The sequence below is a fragment of the Rhineura floridana genome, chromosome 15, assembly GCF_030035675.1.
Source record: "Rhineura floridana isolate rRhiFlo1 chromosome 15, rRhiFlo1.hap2, whole genome shotgun sequence".
NCBI lineage: Eukaryota > Metazoa > Chordata > Lepidosauria > Squamata > Rhineuridae > Rhineura > Rhineura floridana.
The window spans coordinates 15,537,053-15,556,989 of record NC_084494.1 but is presented as its reverse complement, the minus strand read 5'-3'; the positions used below and the strand labels follow the sequence as shown (position 1 = coordinate 15,556,989).

General features: G+C 45.1%; 1 protein-coding gene across 4 annotated transcripts in view; it reads right to left on the bottom strand.

Moving 5' to 3' along the window:
• CNKSR1 (connector enhancer of kinase suppressor of Ras 1) overlaps positions 1–19,937 on the bottom strand; it is an 83,035-nt gene that overhangs the window by 13,933 nt on the left and 49,165 nt on the right. For all 4 annotated transcript variants that reach the window (XM_061596766.1, XM_061596765.1, XM_061596764.1 and 1 more), the window contains 8 exons: positions 13,080–13,213; positions 10,207–10,397; positions 7,366–7,396; positions 6,427–6,599; positions 5,690–5,763; positions 3,262–3,333; positions 2,693–2,766; positions 1,328–1,392 (listed from right to left, as the gene is read on the bottom strand). In XM_061596766.1, coding sequence (XP_061452750.1) covers positions 1,328–1,392; positions 2,693–2,766; positions 3,262–3,333; positions 5,690–5,763; positions 6,427–6,599; positions 7,366–7,396; positions 10,207–10,397; positions 13,080–13,213 — 814 coding nt within the window. The remainder of the gene's footprint in view (positions 1–1,327; positions 1,393–2,692; positions 2,767–3,261; positions 3,334–5,689; positions 5,764–6,426; positions 6,600–7,365; positions 7,397–10,206; positions 10,398–13,079; positions 13,214–19,937) is intronic.

The window sequence follows — 19,937 nt, the reverse complement described above, 5'->3', positions numbered from 1 at the left end:
AAGCAAAGGCACAGGCTTGAAAGTTTATCTATAGCAAATCAAAGCTAGTCAGTTTCACCTTTAAAAAAAAGCCTTCTTTAAGGATTTGTTACATGAGGTATTACTGTATTGAACAACAGGAATGGAAAAATCTGGAGATCCCAGAGTTGTGCTTGTTATGAAGTGGGATTTCCCCATAGCAATGTTTTGCTTGTTTTGTGTGTTCAGTTGTACAAATTCCTGGCAGTCACTGGAGGCAATGAGAGTGCAAGCCTGAGGTAAGTGGGAATGGGCTCTCACATATGGGGTTTGGGTTGCTTCAAGGCCCAGTCTGGCTCAGGAACTGTCATACCTCCAACGCATCCAGGCTGGTGATTATGGCCCATAGTCTTGGCACACACCCTAGTGGGCTTCATTTTACCTTAATTTCACTCATGTTTTTCCCAGAATGCAGGCTGCCTGCATGTTGTCTGATATCTGGATCCTTGTCTTATGCCAGGAGGGGGAAACATTTTTCAGCCTGAAGGCCACAGGGAGGAGAATGGTGACAAAACTAGAAGTAATTAGCTCTACCTGTCATTGGCTATAGCTCCGTTGGCCTCTCTGCCTTCCACCCTCCCAGTCTCAATGAGCACCAACCACCACTGCAAGTATCATAATGTCATTATACAGACCCATGGTACAGCTACAGCTGGAATACTGTGTACAGTTTGGGTTGCCCCAATCTGAAAGGAGGATCTTACACAGCTGGAAAAGGTGTAGAAAATGGCGACCAAAATGATCAGGGGACTGAAGCACATTCCCTGTGTGGAAAAGCTACATCTGGTGTGGCCCACCAGGCATTGTTGGATTCCAACTCCCATCAGCCCTTGGAAGCATTTCCTCACACCTGGGGTACATAGTTTGAGACTTTTTAATTCTGCAGGCAGGGAACATGTCGTGGGGAGAATAAGCTAACATTTTATAAAATTATGCACAGTGTGGAACAAATAGGCAGAGAGAGGTTTTCCTCCATCTACATAATCCTGGAAGTCAGGAAACTGATGAACAGTAGAGTCAGGACAGACAAAAGGAAATACTTTTATTGCATGGGGCATAATTAATCTGTGGAACTCACAGCCACAAGATATGGCAATGGCCCTTGCTTAGATGGCTTTAGAAGGGGAGGAGACAACAGTCATACGGAAGAGGTTTGTCAGTAGCTACTGGGATGATGACTGTGCTCTTTTTCATCTAAACACAGCACTGAATTAAGAGTTTATGCCAGTAATCAGGATTTTCTCCATCCACCTTTGCCCCCTAACACTCTTTACTGTGGGATGCAGGAATCCATCAATAAGACACTCACCAAATCAAAGCTGTGCCTAGGAGAGTCATCCTCAGGGTCCTCTGCTTCTGTTTCACTGTAGCAATCTGGTCAAAAAAAGAAGCCCACAGGGAGATTTCTCTAAGGTGAATTCTAAACAGGACGTACTGCCCTATGTGCCAATCACACGCTATCACACTGAGTGCCATGAAGCCCAGCCCCAGCAGAGGGCACATTTTCCCTACCCTTCTGTACAGGCCAATTAGAAAGAGCCTGGTACTGCTCTTCCTCATTGCTGAAACACATAGGAAGCTGCCTTATTCAGAGGCCCAGTTTGCATATAATACTAAGCCAAAATATAGTTTAGTATGAATGCATGGATTCTCGCAGAGGAGATTCCGGCTGTTGTGCTCCTCCCCCAGTCTTCCTGCTGCTGTGCACTAAACCATGGTTTAGCTTAGTGTGGGGCCTGAAATAGAGCACATAGTTTGTCTCCTCCAGATAAACCATACACTGTAAACCCAAGAACAAACCTTGGATAAGCTTGTGGTTTATCTGGAGCAAGACAAACCATGAGTATCGAATACAAGAGCAGCGTAGCTCATAGCAGCAGCAGGATCAGAAGAGGAGGAGTGTGGCTGCAATCTCATCTCCAGAAACCATGGTTTGGCTTTGTGTGACATGCAAGCCAATCCTTTATCAGACCTTTGGCCAATTAGCTCAGTACTGTCTGCAACAGTGGCTCTCCAGGAATTTTCCACAGGCCTATCTAGAGATTGGACATGGGGTCTTTTGCATCCAAAGGACATGGTTTATTTCTGAACTATGGCACCACCCCAATCATAGACTTATTCATGCTCATGCAGTGCAAGAACGTGCAAACACCCTCCAACGCACACGAGCACACCATTACACATGCTTGTGTCTGCCCAAACTGAATGGGACTCCTCTAGGCCTGAATTTAGGAATCACAGGTACTAGCGTCCCTTCAGGTTATGGGGAGAAAATGTGCTGAGTAAGTCTCATTTATGAAGGAGAAATGGAGAGTGCCTTCTAATTAACTAAAAAGAAAAATAACTGAGAAGTCCATCAGAAGTGGATGGCAACTGTAAGAAGGGTCTTTTCTGTGGGGTGGCAATCTCCTAGCTCTGGAGGATGGCATTCCCTACTTCCCAGGAAGCTTGCTAGGCATCTGGTTTAATGTATTTTAGGCACTTTTCAAAACTTGCCTAGGTTTTTCATGTTTAAGCAGACACTGCTATTTTAGGGTTTTCCTTTTGAAAAACAAGTTTTACTTCTATTTCAAGGATGTAATTTAGTGGTTTTTGTAACTGAAAGGAGAGATACAAATATCTTAAGTGGAGGATTGATTTGAGGGGGTGGGAAGTGTCTTCAGGAAGAACCCACCTTCTTGCCTGTGTGGAACAGATTTATGGACTGGAATGTATTTCATCATAGATGTTATCAAACGGCTGACCCACCTGGGAAGAGAAAAAGACTGTTTTGAGATTTCCCCAGATTCCCAGACAATAATTCTCACTGCTATATGTGGAAACATTAAAAACGACTCGAATTTGATCTTTTTTTTTTATTACTAACACTGTTTTGTCTCAACTCCCCTTCATGGATTCATTTCCCATAGGGTTGTGCTTCTGGAATTTGCCAGAGAACCACAATCTCAGGAATTTTACAGCTTGAAACTGCTGGTATCAGATACTCCCTAGATTTCTTCAGGGTTTCGGCTTTTCTTGCATACCCTGTCAGAATCAGATTAGGACCATCTTTCTCCATTCATGGCCCTCCACGATAAGGTTACGTCTAGATCGTTAGGGAAATCAGGCAACATTTCCTAAAGACTGCAACACTACTCAAGAGTTTGTATGGGATGCATCAGATGTTGCTGAGCCGCAGTCCCTAGAACTGCTTATAGGGTGGAACCCGAGATTTGCTCAAGGCGGTTTCATTTAGCTACTTACATGCTCAGGTCAGCCAGGGTCTCAGCTGCAAAGATAAAGGGTTTGTATTTCTCATGGGTGAGCTGGAAGACACTGAAAAAGAAAAAAAAAGTGGCTGTGCTGGAATTTCCTATGATCCTTTGCTGCTGCGAGGCACACCCACACACAGAGCTGCAGATCTGTACGGTTGCAGTTATGCACCAAGGCTTGGAAATGCCACACACATACCCCACTCAGGAAATATAGAGGTAAATAATTCCACTCTAGGGAGATGAGAGTTATAGAATGATTGTCAAAGAGCTGGAATACAATGATTGCAGAACTGAACAAGAGGACAAGCAAGTGGTATCTGCAATAGAATGTTGCAGCGTGGAATGTTCAAGTTCAGGGTACCATCCAGAATACTCCATTCCACCACCACCCCATTGCAATAGTCAGGCATCATTATGCGTTCACTGAACAGATTTGGCTGATCTGAGTATCCCTCTATCTCAACTTACCCCCCCCAAAAAGTAAGGTCATATCTATACCATACATTGAAAGCACAAGGCTTCCTCCATAGAATCCTGGGAACTGTGGTTTGTTAAGGGTGCTGGGAAGTGTAGCTCTATGAGAGGTAAACTACAGGATTCTTCAGGGGAAGCCATGTGTTTTAAATGTATGGTATATATGTGATACCCTTCTCTTGTGCATGGAAAAAGTGCAGTTTTGTCTACACAAGGATCCATGCTTAGAGAATGAGCTCACTATTTAGATGGAGGATGTTGTCATTAGCTGATAATTGATATAATGTGTGAACAGTAACTAAGTAAAATTTGAAATGATGAACTACCAAAAAGCAAAAAAAGAGGGCAAACACCCTTCCCCTGTTTACCCCTCACCTTCTTCCTTCCAGTGATGATTTTTAGAATGGAAGCTCCTTGGGACAGGGACCTGTCTTCTTGTTGCAAAGCATCATGCACATTGATGGTTCATTCTCTGTCTCCTCGTGTGTGTGTGTATTTATTTTATACAACCCTGTGAGGTAGATTAGGCTCAGAGAGCCAATGGTCTAAGGTCACCCAGAAAGCTTTATTAATCATTTTTATTATTAATTAGGAACATAGGAACCTGCCTTATATCAAGTCAGACCATTGGTCCATCAAGCTCAGTACTGTCTGCACTGACTGGCAGCGGCTCTTCAGGGTCTCAGGCAGGGGATCTCTCTCAGCCATACCTGGAGATTGACCGTGGGGCCTTCTGCATGCAAGGCAGATGCTCTACCACTAAGCTACGGTCCTTCCTGCTTATTATTATTGGAATTATTATGGGGTTGGATCCAGACTGAGTCATGCTTGGAGGAGATCCATTTTCATCAATGGGAGTTAACCTATTATTCTTATTATTTTATATTACTTTTTCACCTCCTCTTCCCCAACCTGCCCTTGAATTCCCTTGTCCATCCCATATAACTCTTGACCACCAGGAATGAGGATTCCTTTTCTAACAAGCCTTTTAAGTGGAGATGTTTATCTCAGTCTGTTTGAATAACTGGACTTGAAATTGTTTTTTAGGTATATGCATTTATTCTTGATATTTTTATTATTAAAATGTTTTATAGTGCTCTATAGGAAGTGATTCATAAATGAAAAATTATTTATTGAGGATTGCTCTGTCATTAGTAGAATCACCATGCTGGGGTGATCCTCAGAGGGTCGTCTCAAGAGCGTAATGTCCTAGTTGTTCTCCCTCCCTTTTGGCTGTGTACACACACTATGCCTTTGAAGCACATTTTCCCCCTCAAAGAAACATGGGAACTGTAGTTCATGATGTGCGCTGGGAATTGTAGCTCTGTGGAGAGCAAAGGACACTTCCCGGGACTTTTTGGGCGGATTATTATGATTATTTGCCTGCCCTTCACCCAAAGGTTCCAGGGCAGGTCACAACAGTTTTAAAATACATCATTCAAAACAGTTAAAAACAACCTAAAATCACATCTCAAAAACTAGAGGGGGTCCTAAAAATATACATCTCAGGTGTCAAAGGCTAGAGTAAAGAGGTGCGTCTTCGGCATTCACCAAAAACAGTACAGCAAGTGCCAGACGCACCTCGGTGAGGAGGGAGTTCCACAACTTAGGGGCCGCCACAAAGAAAGCCCTCTCCAGGCCCACCCCCTGAGCTTCTGAGGGTGGCGGAACTACTGAAAGGACCCCCTCTGCTGTTCTCAACAGGTCTGAAGGGAAGGATATTTCAGATATTTCATTCCTAAATCATTTAGGGCTTTAAACGCTAAGACGAGCACCTTGAATTGGGCCCCAAAACGATCCTGCAACCAATGTGCTTGAAAGGTATAATGTGTACACAGGTGGGGGCTCTGTGTATCTTTTCCTTCTTCCTGGGAAGAGGCCAAGCCCCCCACTCCTCTGGCAAAGTTCCAGAGCAGCCCACCAAGCTCCCACCACATACTTACTATTTCTTTTTCTGTTCTTTTGTGCTTTCCAGTCTGTAGGCCGACACATTGATTAAGCCCACAGCCTTCTCATCCTGGGGAAAGGGGAGGGGGGAAGAGAAGCATTTCACACACTGATCAACTCTACTTGCTGCCACTTGTACGTAAAGCAGCTTTGGAATGCTATACAAGTTTCTGCTACAGCCAAGAGCAAGAAACCGCTGTAGGAACCACAGGCTGTGCCAAAGGTTCCGTGGGTGAGTTAGCAAGGAAAGATGGGGAGCTTGCAGCGCTCCAGAGGTTGCTGAACCACAGCTCCCACCAAGCCAAGCCAGCATGGCCAATGGTCAGGGATGACGGGAATTGCAGTCAAGCAACATCTGGGGACCCAAAGGTTGGGAATGGCTGCCATAATATATTTGTTAAGGTGGGATTCCATGCTAGACCTACTCAGATTAGACCCACTGAAGTTAATAAGACAGGGCTGATTTAGGTTCATTCATTTCAAAGGGTCTGCTCTGAGTAGGACTTAGCTGAATACAACCCTTAGTCTTTAAGGTGCCATAAGACACAGTACAATCCTAACCACGTCTGCCCAGAAGCAAGTCCTGTTGAATTCACTTGGGCTAAGTGGGGTCAGGATTGCAGCTCAGGTCTGATGCAACGAAAAACAAACCAACAGGACTAGCCTTTTGACAGTACTAACACTTGGTGAGCCGTAAGCCTTTGCAATCTTTAGCAATGCAGGATGCACTCACATTGGGGTTGCTGTACCAGTAGAGGGCTTGTCCCTTCAACACAAACCAGAATCGCTTCCATTTCTGGGCCATGAAGCCCACGTGGTCCTTCTTCTTCAAGAGCCAGCCATCACAATCCACCTGCCCCAGTTCCTGGCAAGAGATCCGGCGTCGGCTTAGCCGGGTTGTCATTCCTCAACACAAGCAAAAACAAGAGGGGTGGGAAATTATGGCAAAAAGGAATAATTCAGTAGAAATGCAAGCTTGTAGAACATCTTGTGATTCTCTCCCCCCAAACACACACACACACCAGCTCATTCTTCTAGGTCTGTAGTTTGGTCCACATATGCAGCAGAGTGGGGCAAGTGGGGCCTGCAACAAAATGCTGCAGTGTGGCATGCTCCTCTTCAGGGTTCCTGCCTCCCAGTGTTGACCTGAGGACTCAAATTTCAGACAACAGCACCCCAACCAGAGGCTCTCCCATTATCCTCAGACTTAGAAAATGATTCCCCTATAACTTCTCTTGCTCAACAGCTATGAAGGAGTATGCCACTGCAGAAATCTGCTATGGGCTCTTTAAAGATTGCATTCAGCTCTTCCAAGGGGGGCAGAACCACTGAAAAAGGAGGCCCTGCCGGCCTTCGTAAGCCTTCAGATGACTGTGGTCTGTGGCCTGGATAACTTTTTCTGTGCATGGCGCTATGCAACCTCAACGACTGGCTGATCATCTGCACAGATAAAAATGGGCCACCTGATGTCATCGTGATGTCAGGTGTCTGACTGCCCACTTGCTAAACGTGGCCTTTAGGGGAGATAAGAAGTTGCCCTTGCTGTGAGTGGTGACATAAAAGAGAGAGAGTGTTATTATTTTCCTTTAAACTGGGAGATCTATGGACATGTCACATGGCTTTAGCGTAGGCAAAATGCTTCCCTAGTGAGTAATGAATGGATGTCACTCACCTTTTTGCTTTCGGCGATATTCAACGCTGCCCTGAAGGGATTATAGAGGGAGAAAAACAGTTTATTAGATTGTTCCAAGCAGGACCTGCAAGAATGTTTCAGGCTGGAGTGTTCCTGTCCACGTTGCCAGCCATTCTTCATCACAGTGCATTACAATTTAGGGGAAGGGCCATAGCTCAGTGATGGAGCATCTGCTGTGCATGCAGAAGGTCCCACAGTCAACCCCTGGCATCTCTAGAGTCCCAGTCTGAAATCCAGGAGAACCACTGCCAGTCAGTGTTAGGGATGTGCTAGAATTCCACCCAATTTGGAACTTGTGCAGATTTTTTCTTTCATTTGCTTACTCGCCATCATTGTGGATTGGATTTTTATGCAGTGATTTTCCACTGCTATTTTCAGAAATAAAAAAATCCATGTCTAAAATATTGATATTAATATTGATATTTTATCGACATTTCCTTTCAAAATATTGATATTGATATCAATATTTTTTCCTGAGTGGGAGAAATGGATCAGTAAAAGCAGCGTGTAACGGGCAAAGAATGAACTCGAATCAATACCAGTCTGCTAGGTCGACGGAATGCTTTTGACCAGGCACACTGGCCAACAGATCCCATCCCTAGTCAGCATAGCAGCCATAGAGCAAGATGGACCAATGGTCTGATTCTGTACAATGCAGCTGCCTATGTTCCCACAATTCTGTAGAAAATGCAAACTCGTAGTATGCTTTGTAATCCCACACCTGCACACTTTTTACTCTTCTTGACTTTGGGAAGCATATATAGAAGACGCAAAAACAACCCTTCCTTTTAGGCTTGGGGTACCAACAAAATGGAATCCAGATGTTGCCGATCTCCCAACTCAGCCCCAGCGAGCATGACTAGTGGTTAGGGATTATAGCAGATGCAGTCAACATCTAGAGGCTATCACACTGGCTACTTCAGTCCTAGGCCCACAGCTTGGTCCACACATACACACCCCTGTGAATGAGGCAAACAGGATCTGCAACAAAATGTGCAACATTTTGTTACAGCATGATATATTTGTATTCATTGCTTTCTTCCAGTAAACCTTATTTCGTTCACCCCCTGCCCCAACAGTCAGCCAGCATTCCTTGCATATTGCTCAGTTTTCATGAGGCTGCCCCCCTCAACTTTTTATTTGTTCCTCCCCCCGCTTTTTTTTTTTAACTTGGCCAAACTTTGGAGTTCCCCCAAGCCTGCTGACACCTCCCTCTTATGCCTGGATAGTGCCATTTTGGCTATGTAAGGACCCAAACATGAAGAATGAGTTTGCTATTAGTATACAAGATTGGCTGTATAAGCAAGTCTCAAAATATTTTAAAGAATAACCTCCTATATAACTGTTCATTTCTCTCCATGGGGTGATAACATAAAAACACAAGAAGAGCCTGGTGGGTTAGGCCAGTGGCTCCTTTAGTCAAACATCCTTTTCTCACAGTGGCCAACCAGATGCCTATAGGAAACCTGCAAGCAAGACCTGAGTGCAAGAGCATTCTCCCCTCCTGCGGCTATTGGCAACTGGTATTCAGAAGCACACCACCTCCGAATATGGAAGCAGAGGATAGCCATCATGGCTAGTGGCCATGGATAGCCTTATCCATGGATAACTCATCAAACTGGATACAAATATTCTGCCAAAAAAAAAAAAGACAGAGAGAGAGAAAAGAAAGAACTGCAAGAAGAATCCTATCCTGCATGTACAACTCCCCTGAAAAATCCATGCAGGTTTTGCATTCACACAAATGGCTTTTTCCACATGTATGCCTCCATACATATTCCAGGCAAGGGAAAGGCAAAGTGGACAGAGTGCTGGACTTCTAGTATTTAGGTTTTTCTCTGGAACTCCTCCAGAGAACCTGTTTATTGAGCTTTCATCCCAATTTGCTTGCACAAGGCTTACACGGAGGTGATACAATGCCCGCTCTTTATCGAGCACTGGTCCCAATATGTCTGTGGGGAGGTTATCAGAATATGAGCATTCAACCCGATTTGCTTATACTTGGAATATAGGTCTTCCCATCAATTAGATGTTTATCCCTCACTTTTTAGCACATTAGAGATTTTTGAAATATTAAGCAGCTTATCAATGCTTTCAAACAAAATCTCCTCTCACTTTCCTAGCTGCAACCCCCCATTTCTTAAAAAACCCACAGTGGATTTGTTGCACCAGAGCAAGAAGGTACTTTAATCCATTCTAATTGCTCAAACACACATTTACAGTATGCAAATGAATCTCTCCCACAAAACACCAACAGGAGCTCCTGGACAGGGATGTGGGAGATATTTGATAACGCATTTAAAGCTAAATCAATCAAATTCACACTTTCCGAAACAATATGAGAACCAAAACACAGCCATATTGCGAAATTCACAGTTATCCAAATTTTGGGATGCAGTTCTACAACCCAACAATATTTACAAACATGCATACATTAAGAGAAAGTGTGCATCAAAATGAAAATACTAGTACAAACACCACACAAAATTATATTATAGGAGAAACTGCTTGCAAAAGAGTGCTCATTAGTCAAAGCTGCATACAAATATGGGTTTGTTAAGAGAAATTTGCACTAAAATGCTGAAGAATTTTCATGTGGGTTTTTTTAAAAAAATGCAAACTGCTGCAGAAATGTGGAGAACTGAATTTCAGATTGGAAAAATGAGACAGGGAGGGAACCGAAACTGACGAATCCTTACATCCCTGCTCTTCCCCATGTTTCCGTTTGTGTTGTGTTAGACACTCAGAGGGCCCTTTCTGACTGGAAACTACAGGAAATAAACAAAAGTTAGAGATAAGCAAATCCAAACTAACTCTCACCTCTTTGGAAGAGTCTGCAGATCCCAGGCCCCGGCTTCCTCTGACAAATCCATTCTCAGGGGTGGTGGAGCCTTCCAATTCAAGCTCTAGGGTACTGGGTCTAGCAGGGGAAGGGGGATCTGGGGATCTGGGCCGTTCAGGATCTGCCCTAACAAAGCCCTCACCTGCTAGTGCAGGTTCAGCAAATTCCCCTGGAAGAACGAGGCAAAAAATAAGTAAATCCAAACCTTATGACTATGTCAGCCAGGAAAAAAAAATTGTACCAGCAGAATTGATTTATTTCATAGATATTTTTAAACCCCCTTCAGGGTACTTGCCCTCAACAAGACAATTCACAACAGTGACAAATAAGCCAATGCTATAATTGCATAACAATAAACAATATTTCAAAGTTCCAAACAATTAAAATAACTTTTAAAATAATACTGAAGGCAGGGGGAGAGAAGCAGCAGACAAAACATTAATTAAACACAAAAACATAAAAATTACTCAAATACAGTCAAAAACGATTTAAGGGTCTTCTAAAGGACAACAAGGGGATTGTGCATATTTCTCCAGCAAAGAAACTATAAAAATACAGGGCCACAACAGAGAAGGCCTTGTCCCTGGTACTCACTAATCTTATATTTCTCACTAGTGGACCAGAGTGCATGGCCTCAGGTATTAACAAAGTTTGGGCAGGTTTATACAGCTACAAGTGGACCTTCAGGTAACATTTAAAGCTCTAACTCAGCCTTTGACAACCTGGTGCCCTACAGATGTTTTGGACTACAATTCTGATCAGCCCCAGCCAGCACATGTTAGATGGAGCTGATCACAACTGTAGTCCAAAACATTCAGAGGGTGTCAGGTTGATGAAGCCTGGCCTAAATTGCTTTGGATCAGGTTATCACCAAAACCTTAAACTGGACCTGTAAACAAATAGGCATCCAGTGCAGATGGTGCAGAATAGGTGAAAAACAGTCTGAATGCCTAATTCCAAAAAGTGTTCCAGTTGCTGCATTCTGTTCCAATTGGAGTTTCCAGACAATCTTCAAGAGCAATCGCACATAGTGTGCATTACAGTAATCTAGCCTGAATGTAACCAAAGCATGCAGTGTAGAGGCCGCTACACTGCAACCTCAATATCTACATGATGCTACAGATGATAATCAGTCAAAGCTGGTAAAAAGTCTTGTTAAAAAAAAATCCCAGATGATGAGAGGGCTGTAGGTCAGTGGTAGAACATCTGCTTTACATGCAGAAAGTCCCCAGTTCAGTTCCTAGCATCTCCAGTAGGACAGGGAATGTCCCATCTGAAAGCCTGGAAAGCCGCTGTCAGTCAGCGTGGACAATACTGAGCTGGGTGGACCAACACTCTGACTCCATATAAGCCAAATTCTTACGCTGCTAACCTCTGTCATTCATGACCATTGGCAATGCTGCCTGGAATGTAGGAACAAGGGAGAAATTCTATTTGATGAATTCAGCTTTAAATGCAAACCAAACTTTCATTGTCCAAACCAAAATGAGAACCAAAATCTGGCCATTCTTCAAAATTTGCACTTAACCAAATGTTGCAGTGCAGTTCTCCAATGAGGCAATGTTTACAAAATGTGCATAAACTGAATATATTAGTGAAAATAACACACAAAAATACATTATTTTATGAGAAATTGCAAAAATGCGTACATGAGTCAAAACTGCATACAAAAATGTTAGTAAGAGAAATTTGTACTAAAATGCTGAAGAATTATAATGATGATTTTTTAAAAACCCAGCAAGTTGCTACAGAACTGAATTTAAGAGTGGAAAACTGAGAAATTTGAGAGAACCAAAACTTTCCATCCCTAGCTGAGGCTGATGGAAGACAGAGCCCAACATCATCTGAAGTGCCACAGGCCCAGTGAAGAGCCTCTTCATGTTCCAGCGGAATGTGTGGTCAGCTGGAAAAATGCCCTCTGTTCTTTCCACATGACTGCATGTGTGCAGGGTTCTTTGAACACCGTTTGCCAAGTCCCAGCCAGGAGAGTTCTCACTGGAGAAAAACCAGGAGGCTCTGCTCTTGGACCCAGCTCTGAGCCAGGCTCCATCTGAAGATGAGGGCTGGGTCAAATGACGAGGCCCAGGATGGGCTGTCTGCACTCTGGACAAGTTCAGTCTCTGACATCAAGGCTGAACAGCCCCCAAGCCCAAGGGAGAAGCATTGCCTCCGATGCAAGATGGAGATCCAGCCCATCCAGAGGAGTGCCTACCTACAGGCCTGGACTCCTCAGCAGTACAAGTCTGGATGCAGGTGATCAATGGAGTCAGCTGAGCTTTGCAGTGTGGCTCCAGCATAAAAACATAAAAAGCAGCTGCAGCATAAAAAACCCAGTGCCAAACTGGAATGGTTGCTGGAACAATGTCTATATACCAGCTTTGTACCTGTCCTGCCTGAAGGTTGCCTGTGTACCCTGAACCTATCTCTTCCCTTGCCACTTACCTGTGTTGCTTACAGCCCGCTTGGCTTCTGATCCTGGACTGCTCTGACCCTGATTCTTGCCTGATTCCCTTGGTTTGGAGGTAGACTCTGGACTCTTGACTTTGGACTGTCCCCGGATACTGCCCTTGTGCTGCCCTCGCTTGTGCTTCTAGGGGGCAGTCCCTTGCCTGCTTACGGTGGCCGGTGAGAACAGGACACCCTTTCTCTTTCACCCTAAGCTCCTTTTCAGGCTTGTTGTGGGGATTAAAGCAGGGGAGGGAGGAAGAGAACCACATACACACCCTGAGCTCACCGGAGGCAAGGCAGGATTAAAAAAACATAATAAGCACCCAAATAATTAAATGGAGTCTAACATGCCATGACAATTTGCAGAGCTCCACCACCAGCGAGCCGGTGTCCAGATCCTTACCTGCTCTAGAAGGTTCTTCTACAAGGCCACAGGTGTTGCCATCCGCAGGCTGTGCATCAGTTCCTTCCTGCTCCTCTTCATCAGCAGGGAATGCTAAAAGAGAATCTGGGCTCCCATCCACCTCAGCAGTCATGCTTTTAAAGGAGAAAGAAAAACAAAACCTCATCCTTAGATTTGCGAGTGTTCACAGCAGCTGTGCATTGTTGACCAGAAGTTCACATCCCAGATGTTAGGCACATCAGCCACAATAAATGAATGCATTCCCATCAAATGCCAATTAGACGGCAAAAATATCTGAACATGCTGGGGCCCAGAAAGCTACAGAGCTGGCTACTCTCCTCCCCTCAACACTTCCTCCCTTAATGCCACACCCTGAGAGATCTCAGCTCTCCACCACACACACAACCATTTTCCTTAACCACTATAGATCAAGGGTAGATATTGGAATCTGCCACTAGATCCACAGGTGATACACAGAGTTTTTTGGGATTATTTTTTACTTCCAGTTGTTTAAAACAGCAACCACAAACAGCCTTTTTCTTCTAAATTAGGTTTCTGAAAGGAAGAAAGCTTGAAGGGAAAACCAGGAGTGGATTCAACAGTGAACAGACTATAAGATTAGTTCTTGTCCTGAAAAGAAATCCTTGAGCTGAGTGGGTGCTCAGAGGGGCACCCAGCTCCTTAATTCTCTCAAGGTTCTAGCAAATTACAAAGCACATCTGTCAGGCTGAAGCCTGCCCACTCTCCATGAGTTCACATAACCCCTAGCTGCTTCTTTTTGTATTGACACTCAGAAGAAGAAAAATGGGAGGGGCATTGTTCATATCGTCCACTTGCCTGTCAGAAAAAGGAGAGGAACGGATTTTGCTTAGGATTAGCCAAGAGGATGGAAAAATATTTTATTCTTGAGAAGTTTAAACTGTGGTCAGACTCTGGTTTGAGCAACAGGAAGGGGAAAGGTCACCGATTTATTCAAGAGATACTCCATCTGCTGAGTGAACCAGAGAGTTCCCCCCCCCCCCGGGGCAAGTTCCAGCATAACCCTTTGCAGTTTCGTTCCCATTGAAAGTATGAGTAGAGTGTGACATCATCGGAAGTCAATGAGCTGCAGATTTTGTTACAACTTCTAAAATCAAGTCCACAGAATCCAGGGTAATGCTCTTCAACGAAGCTGAAGATGTTGGGAAGATTCAGGACAGAGAAGAGGAAGGACTTCTTCATAAAGTGCATAGTTAAACTGTGGAAGTAGCTTCCACGAGATGTGCTGATGACCACCAATTTAGGACACTTCCAGACTGTTGCTATTTTCAGGTGGGAGTCAGTCACATACCGGCAAATTCAGGTTGAGCAATTAGGTGCACTTGATCAACAAACTCTCTCTCTCCCCACCCACCCCAATCAGATTTTTGCAATAAGGAAAGTGACAGGAAAACACCTAATACTTGCTTGACATAGTTTTATCTAACCTCCTGGCAAATAAATAAAAATGAATGCTCAGCCAATAGCTGACATCATCTAACCTCACCTCAAGCTTTGTGCAAACAAATCAGGATGACTGCTCAATAAACAGATCATCTGGAAGTGACCTTAGATGGCTTTCAAAGGTGATTAGAAGAATTCACAGGGGATAAAGCTACTAGTCAGTAGATAGAGCCATAGCTCAGTGGTAGCGCAACTGCTTTATGCAGAATAGGCCAGTTTCCATCCCTGGCAGCATCTCCAAGTAGGGCTGGGAAAGACCCCTACCTGAAACTCTGCCAAGCCGCTCCCAGTCAGTGTCAACAATACTAAGGTGGATGGACCAATTGGTATGACTAAATGGAAGACAGCTTCCTAGATGTTCCTAGATTACACACAGACACACTAACACCAGGATCAGAGGCAGTATATACCTCTTGAGTACCAGTTACTGGGGAACAAGAGAAAGCTATTGCCCCCATGTTCTGGTTATGGGCTTCCAATAGGCATCTGGTTGGCCACTGTGGGGAACACGAGGCTAGACTAAATAGCTCTTTGGTCTTATGATATTCTGACTAGGGATGGAGAGCCTACTGTATGAGGGTAATAGCAGCATCCTTTGCCCACCCACTTTTCCCTCTGGCCCCCACCTCCCACTGGCATATGGCCCCAGGAAGATTTCCCATGGTGAAAAAATATCTCTCCCCCACGGTTTTATATAGCTAGCATGAAAACCAAACGGGGCAGGTGGCAGGGATGGAAAGATCAGACAACTTCTTTTCTTTCCATTCCTCATTTTTTCCAACCTGAAATTCAGTTCTGCAGCAATTTGCCTTTTTTTTTAAAAAAGAAAATCCTCATGGAAATTCTCCAGCGTTTTAGAGCAAATGTCTCCTACTGAACTCATATTTGTATTCAGTTTTGACTAATATACATGCTTCTGCAGGCAATTTCTCCTAATATAATGCATTTTGGTATGTTATTTTCACTAACATACTCACTGTAATGCACACATTCCCCTAATGTGGCATTTTTGTAAACATTGTTTGGCTGGAGAACGGCATCACAAAGTTCAGAAAAGTGCAAATTTTGAAAGATAGCAACGTTTCAATTCTTGTATTGTTTTGGAAAGTGTGAATTTGATAAGTTTGGCTTTAAATGTGAACCAAATAGAATTTCTCCTCATCCCTACTAATGACAACAGTTCCATCAGGCACCAGCCAAGGCCCATGACTTAGTAGGGGTTGCCCCTGCCAATCCCTGGAGCCCCCTGGCCTTTGCTGTTCCCCACTGCCTATTCACCTGTCCTTTCCTAGCGAGTAAGCAGTAAGACAAGCAAAACAGGAACAGGAACACCTGTGCACCTCCCAAATTTCTCTATTTCTGGGAGATGGTGGGGACCGAGCCCGGGGCTGGCGCCAAAGGGTGGCCAGGTCAGGCCCTGGTTGAGGGCCCCTGGGGCCCCTGAGGGGCCCCTGGATAGGGTAGGAGAGTAGCGCTCCCCTTCTGTGATCAGCGGCAGGATCACTGCGAGCTTCCGAGCCACCCGCCCATTCCCTCCCTCCACCTATCTCTCTCTCCTGTCTTTTGTTGCTGTGCGCACAGGGCTGCCATTAACCAAGATGGCAAGGTTTCCCTAAGGGGCTGATGCCCCTGTCGCCATCTTGGTTGATGGCAGGGATGCGCACATGTAGCACGCATGTGTGCCATCAACCAAGATGGCAGCGGAGGCTTCAGTCCCTTAGGGAAACCTTGGACACCATTTTGGTTCATGGCAGCCCTGTGCACGCAGCATGCGCAGCCACAAAGACAGGAGAGAGAGGTAGGTGGAGCGATAGAATGGGCGGGTGGCTCGGAAGCTCCCTCCCTGCAATCGCAGAAGGAGAATGCAAGGCAAGGTAGGTAGGTGGGGCGTGCGTTGGGGGGGGGGTGTTCGTGCACCAAGGCAGGCTGGTGCCCAAGGAAATGGCAAATGAATGGGCAGCAACAACAGCAGACGAGGAGACAATGGTAGTCCCATCTCAGGCTCACCAAGAGCATCTTGCCCTAGACCAGAGGATCCCAAACTCTCCCCCCCATGAAAATTACTGAGGGTCTTCTGCCTGTTGTAGCAACTGTAACGTGCTGGCTGTGCAAGATGCTGTATAATTGTTAATTGTATTTTTATTGCTTTTGTTTCTTATAGTGTATTTGATTGTATTACATATCGCTTTCCATAGAAGCAAGAAATAAAAGAAGTAAGAAAATACAATTGATCATCAAACATAATTTTAAATGGGGGCATGCTGCGGACCACCTGAATGAAGATCATAGACCACTGGTGATCCACGGACCACAGTTTGGGAATCCCTGCCCCAGACTACTGGCACTAGTGCTGCATGGTCTGACTCTGAATAAGGCAGCTTCCTGGGGTAAGCAGAAGATAGACTGTAATCCAAAGGCCAGTTTTGCCAAGAACACTGACATGTGGACCTTGGCCTGATCCACCAAGGTTGCTTCTTACACAAGGGGGCATCGTCAGGATCAATCCCTTAACGGGACCAGCCCCACGTTTCAGGGGAGGCCTCAGCAAAGTGCTCTCTGGTAGGCCCTCTCCTATGACAGTGGGCTTACCTGGCAGCTGTGTTCCTGGCCTAGGTGGTCTGGAGCTGCCATTTAAATTTCCCAGAATTCTTGAAGTAGCATTGCTCCAGGGCAGCCTTCGCCAGCTTGGTACCCTCAAGACTATAACTCCCATCAGCTCCAGCCAGCATAGCTAGAAGAGCTTTCGCCCACTTGATGCCTTCCAAGTGCTGGCTAGGACCGGTTGGAGTGGTAATGCTAAATGCCTGGAGGGCACCAGGCTGGCAATGGGTGCTCTAGGACGTTGTGGGGAATTTAAAATGGCAGCTCCAAGTTATCTAGTGCTCATTGGAGCCCCAGGTCAAGTGCCAGTGCAGTAGTGGGTCCTGCCAGAGTTGTGGTCCCTTGGCAGCTGCCCATCAGAGATGCAGTCATCTGGGGTCTTTGGAGGTGTCTTAGACCCCTTACTTTTTTAGGAGCCAGGTCCCAGCAGGATCCCTATGTCTTCAGTGTCCTACAAGCTAACCAGCATGAAAGGTTAGCCACTGAGAAGAGTCCCAATGAGTGTCAATTGCAAGGAAGACTTTATTAATTCTTACTTCAAAAGGCCAAGTCTGTAACTGCAGAAGAGACAGTGGATCCTGATGATAGCATCCCATCTACATCATCAAGCAGTTTGGTAGCAACAGGAGATAAACATATGGACCCTGAATTAAGTAATTCAAGCAATACGTTTGACAGTGAGAAAGGACAGTCAAATGGTGACAGCGAAAGAGAAGCAGAAAACAGTATTCCACCCTGGCTAGATTATTCTATAATCTCAGAAGAGGGAGTGGCTTTGACTATCACGAAGAGACCCTGCGCTTCTGAACTTGCCACTACACTACTGCCTAAGATGCCAGGTTCCAACACCAGCCTTGTCACTAAGCACAGATTAGGATCACTTCATGAAGACCTTACATTGTTTTGGAAATCCTGAATGTGCACCCTTGCTTGGCAAATTTAATTTATTTATTTATTTATTTAATTACATTTCTAGACCGCCCTATAGCAGAAAGCTCTCAGGGCGGTGTACAACAAATAAAATCACAATTAAAATATGAGCAAGTGTGAAAAATATAATACAATTATAAAAACATTAAACATGATAAAAATCCGAAATAGAATTGCCATTGAGTTTATAAATTAAAATCCATATTAGGTTTAAAATTAAATTTAAAATGTTTAAAAAGCCTGGGCGAAAAGGTAGGTTTTTACCTGGCGCCGAAAAGATAACAAAGAAGGCGCCAGGTGTATCTCGTCTGGGAGGGCATTCCATAGTTCGGGGGCCACCACCGAGAAGGCCCTAGATCTAGTTGTTGATCTCCGGGCCTCTTTATGAGTTGGGACCCGGAGAAGGGCCTTCGACGTCGAGCGTAGTGAACAGGTAGGTACATAGCGAGAGAGGCGCTCCACCAGGTATTGCGGTCCGATGCCGTTTAGGGCTTTATAGGTAAGAACCAACACTTTGAATCTGGCCCGGAAACATATCGGTAGCCAGTGCAGCTGCGCCAGGACAGGTGTTATATGGTCAAATTTCTTTGTCCCAGTGAGAACTCTGGCCGCAGCATTTTGCACTAGCTGAAGTTTCCGAACCGTCTTCATAGGTAGCCCCACGTAGAGTGCATTACAGTAGTCCAATCTAGAGGTTACCATAGCATGGATAACTGAGGCGAGATTCTCCCTGTCCAGATAGGGTCGTAGTTGGGCTACCAGCCGAAGCTGGTAGAATGCATTCCGTGCCACCGAGGCTATCTGAGCCTCAAGTGACAGGAGCGGATCTAATAAGACCCCCAAACTACGTACCTGCTCCTTTAGGGGGAGTGTAACCCCATCTAGGGCAGGTCGAACATCAACCATCTGGGCAGAGGGCCCTCCCACCAACAGCATCTCAGTCTTGTTAGGATTGAGTTTCAGTTTATTAGCTCTCATCCAGCCCATTATCGCGGCCAGGCAGCGGTCTAGTACATCAACAGCCTCACCTGACGAAGATGAAAAGGAGTAGTAGAGCTGCATATCATCAGCATATTGCTGGAAACGCACTCCAAAACTCCTGATGACCTCACCCAGCGGCTTCATATAGATATTAAAAAGCATGGGGGACAGTACTGAACCCTGCGGGACTCCATATTGGAGTTCCCAGGGACTCGAGTAATGTTCCCCCAGCATCACCTTCTGGAGACGATTCCCGAGATAGGAGCAGAGCCACCGCCAAGCAGTGCCTCCCACTCCTAAATCCGTAAGTCGCTCCAGAAGGATACCATGGTCGATGGTATCAAACGCCACTGAGAGATCAAGGAGAACCAACAGAGTTACACTCCCTCTGTCTTTCTCCCGACAGAGGTCATCATACAGGGCGACCAAGGCCGTTTCTGTACCAAACCCAGACCACAGCACCTCTGTTAAAAACATAGTAATAAAGTAAGTAAACCATACCTGACTGAAGTTAGCCCACTTCTGTTACAAACTGTATGCTAACAACCTACTTTGTTTCGTATTTTGAAGCTTGCACGCATCTGGCATTGACAAAAGATCAATGGACTGAGCCTACGAATTCTCACACTCAAGTCTTTTGCAGGCAGGAGAAGCTTGCCTGACATAGAAATCTGCCCTACACCAAGTCAGACCATTAATCCACCTAGCACAGTACTGTTCACACTGACTGGCAGTGGCTCTCCATGTTTTTTCAGACAAGGGTCTCTCTCAGCCATACTAGATGCCAGAGACTGAACTAGGGCATTTCTGCACGCAAAGCAGATTGTATCACTGAGCTACGGCCCTTCCCAGAGTGCTGAAACT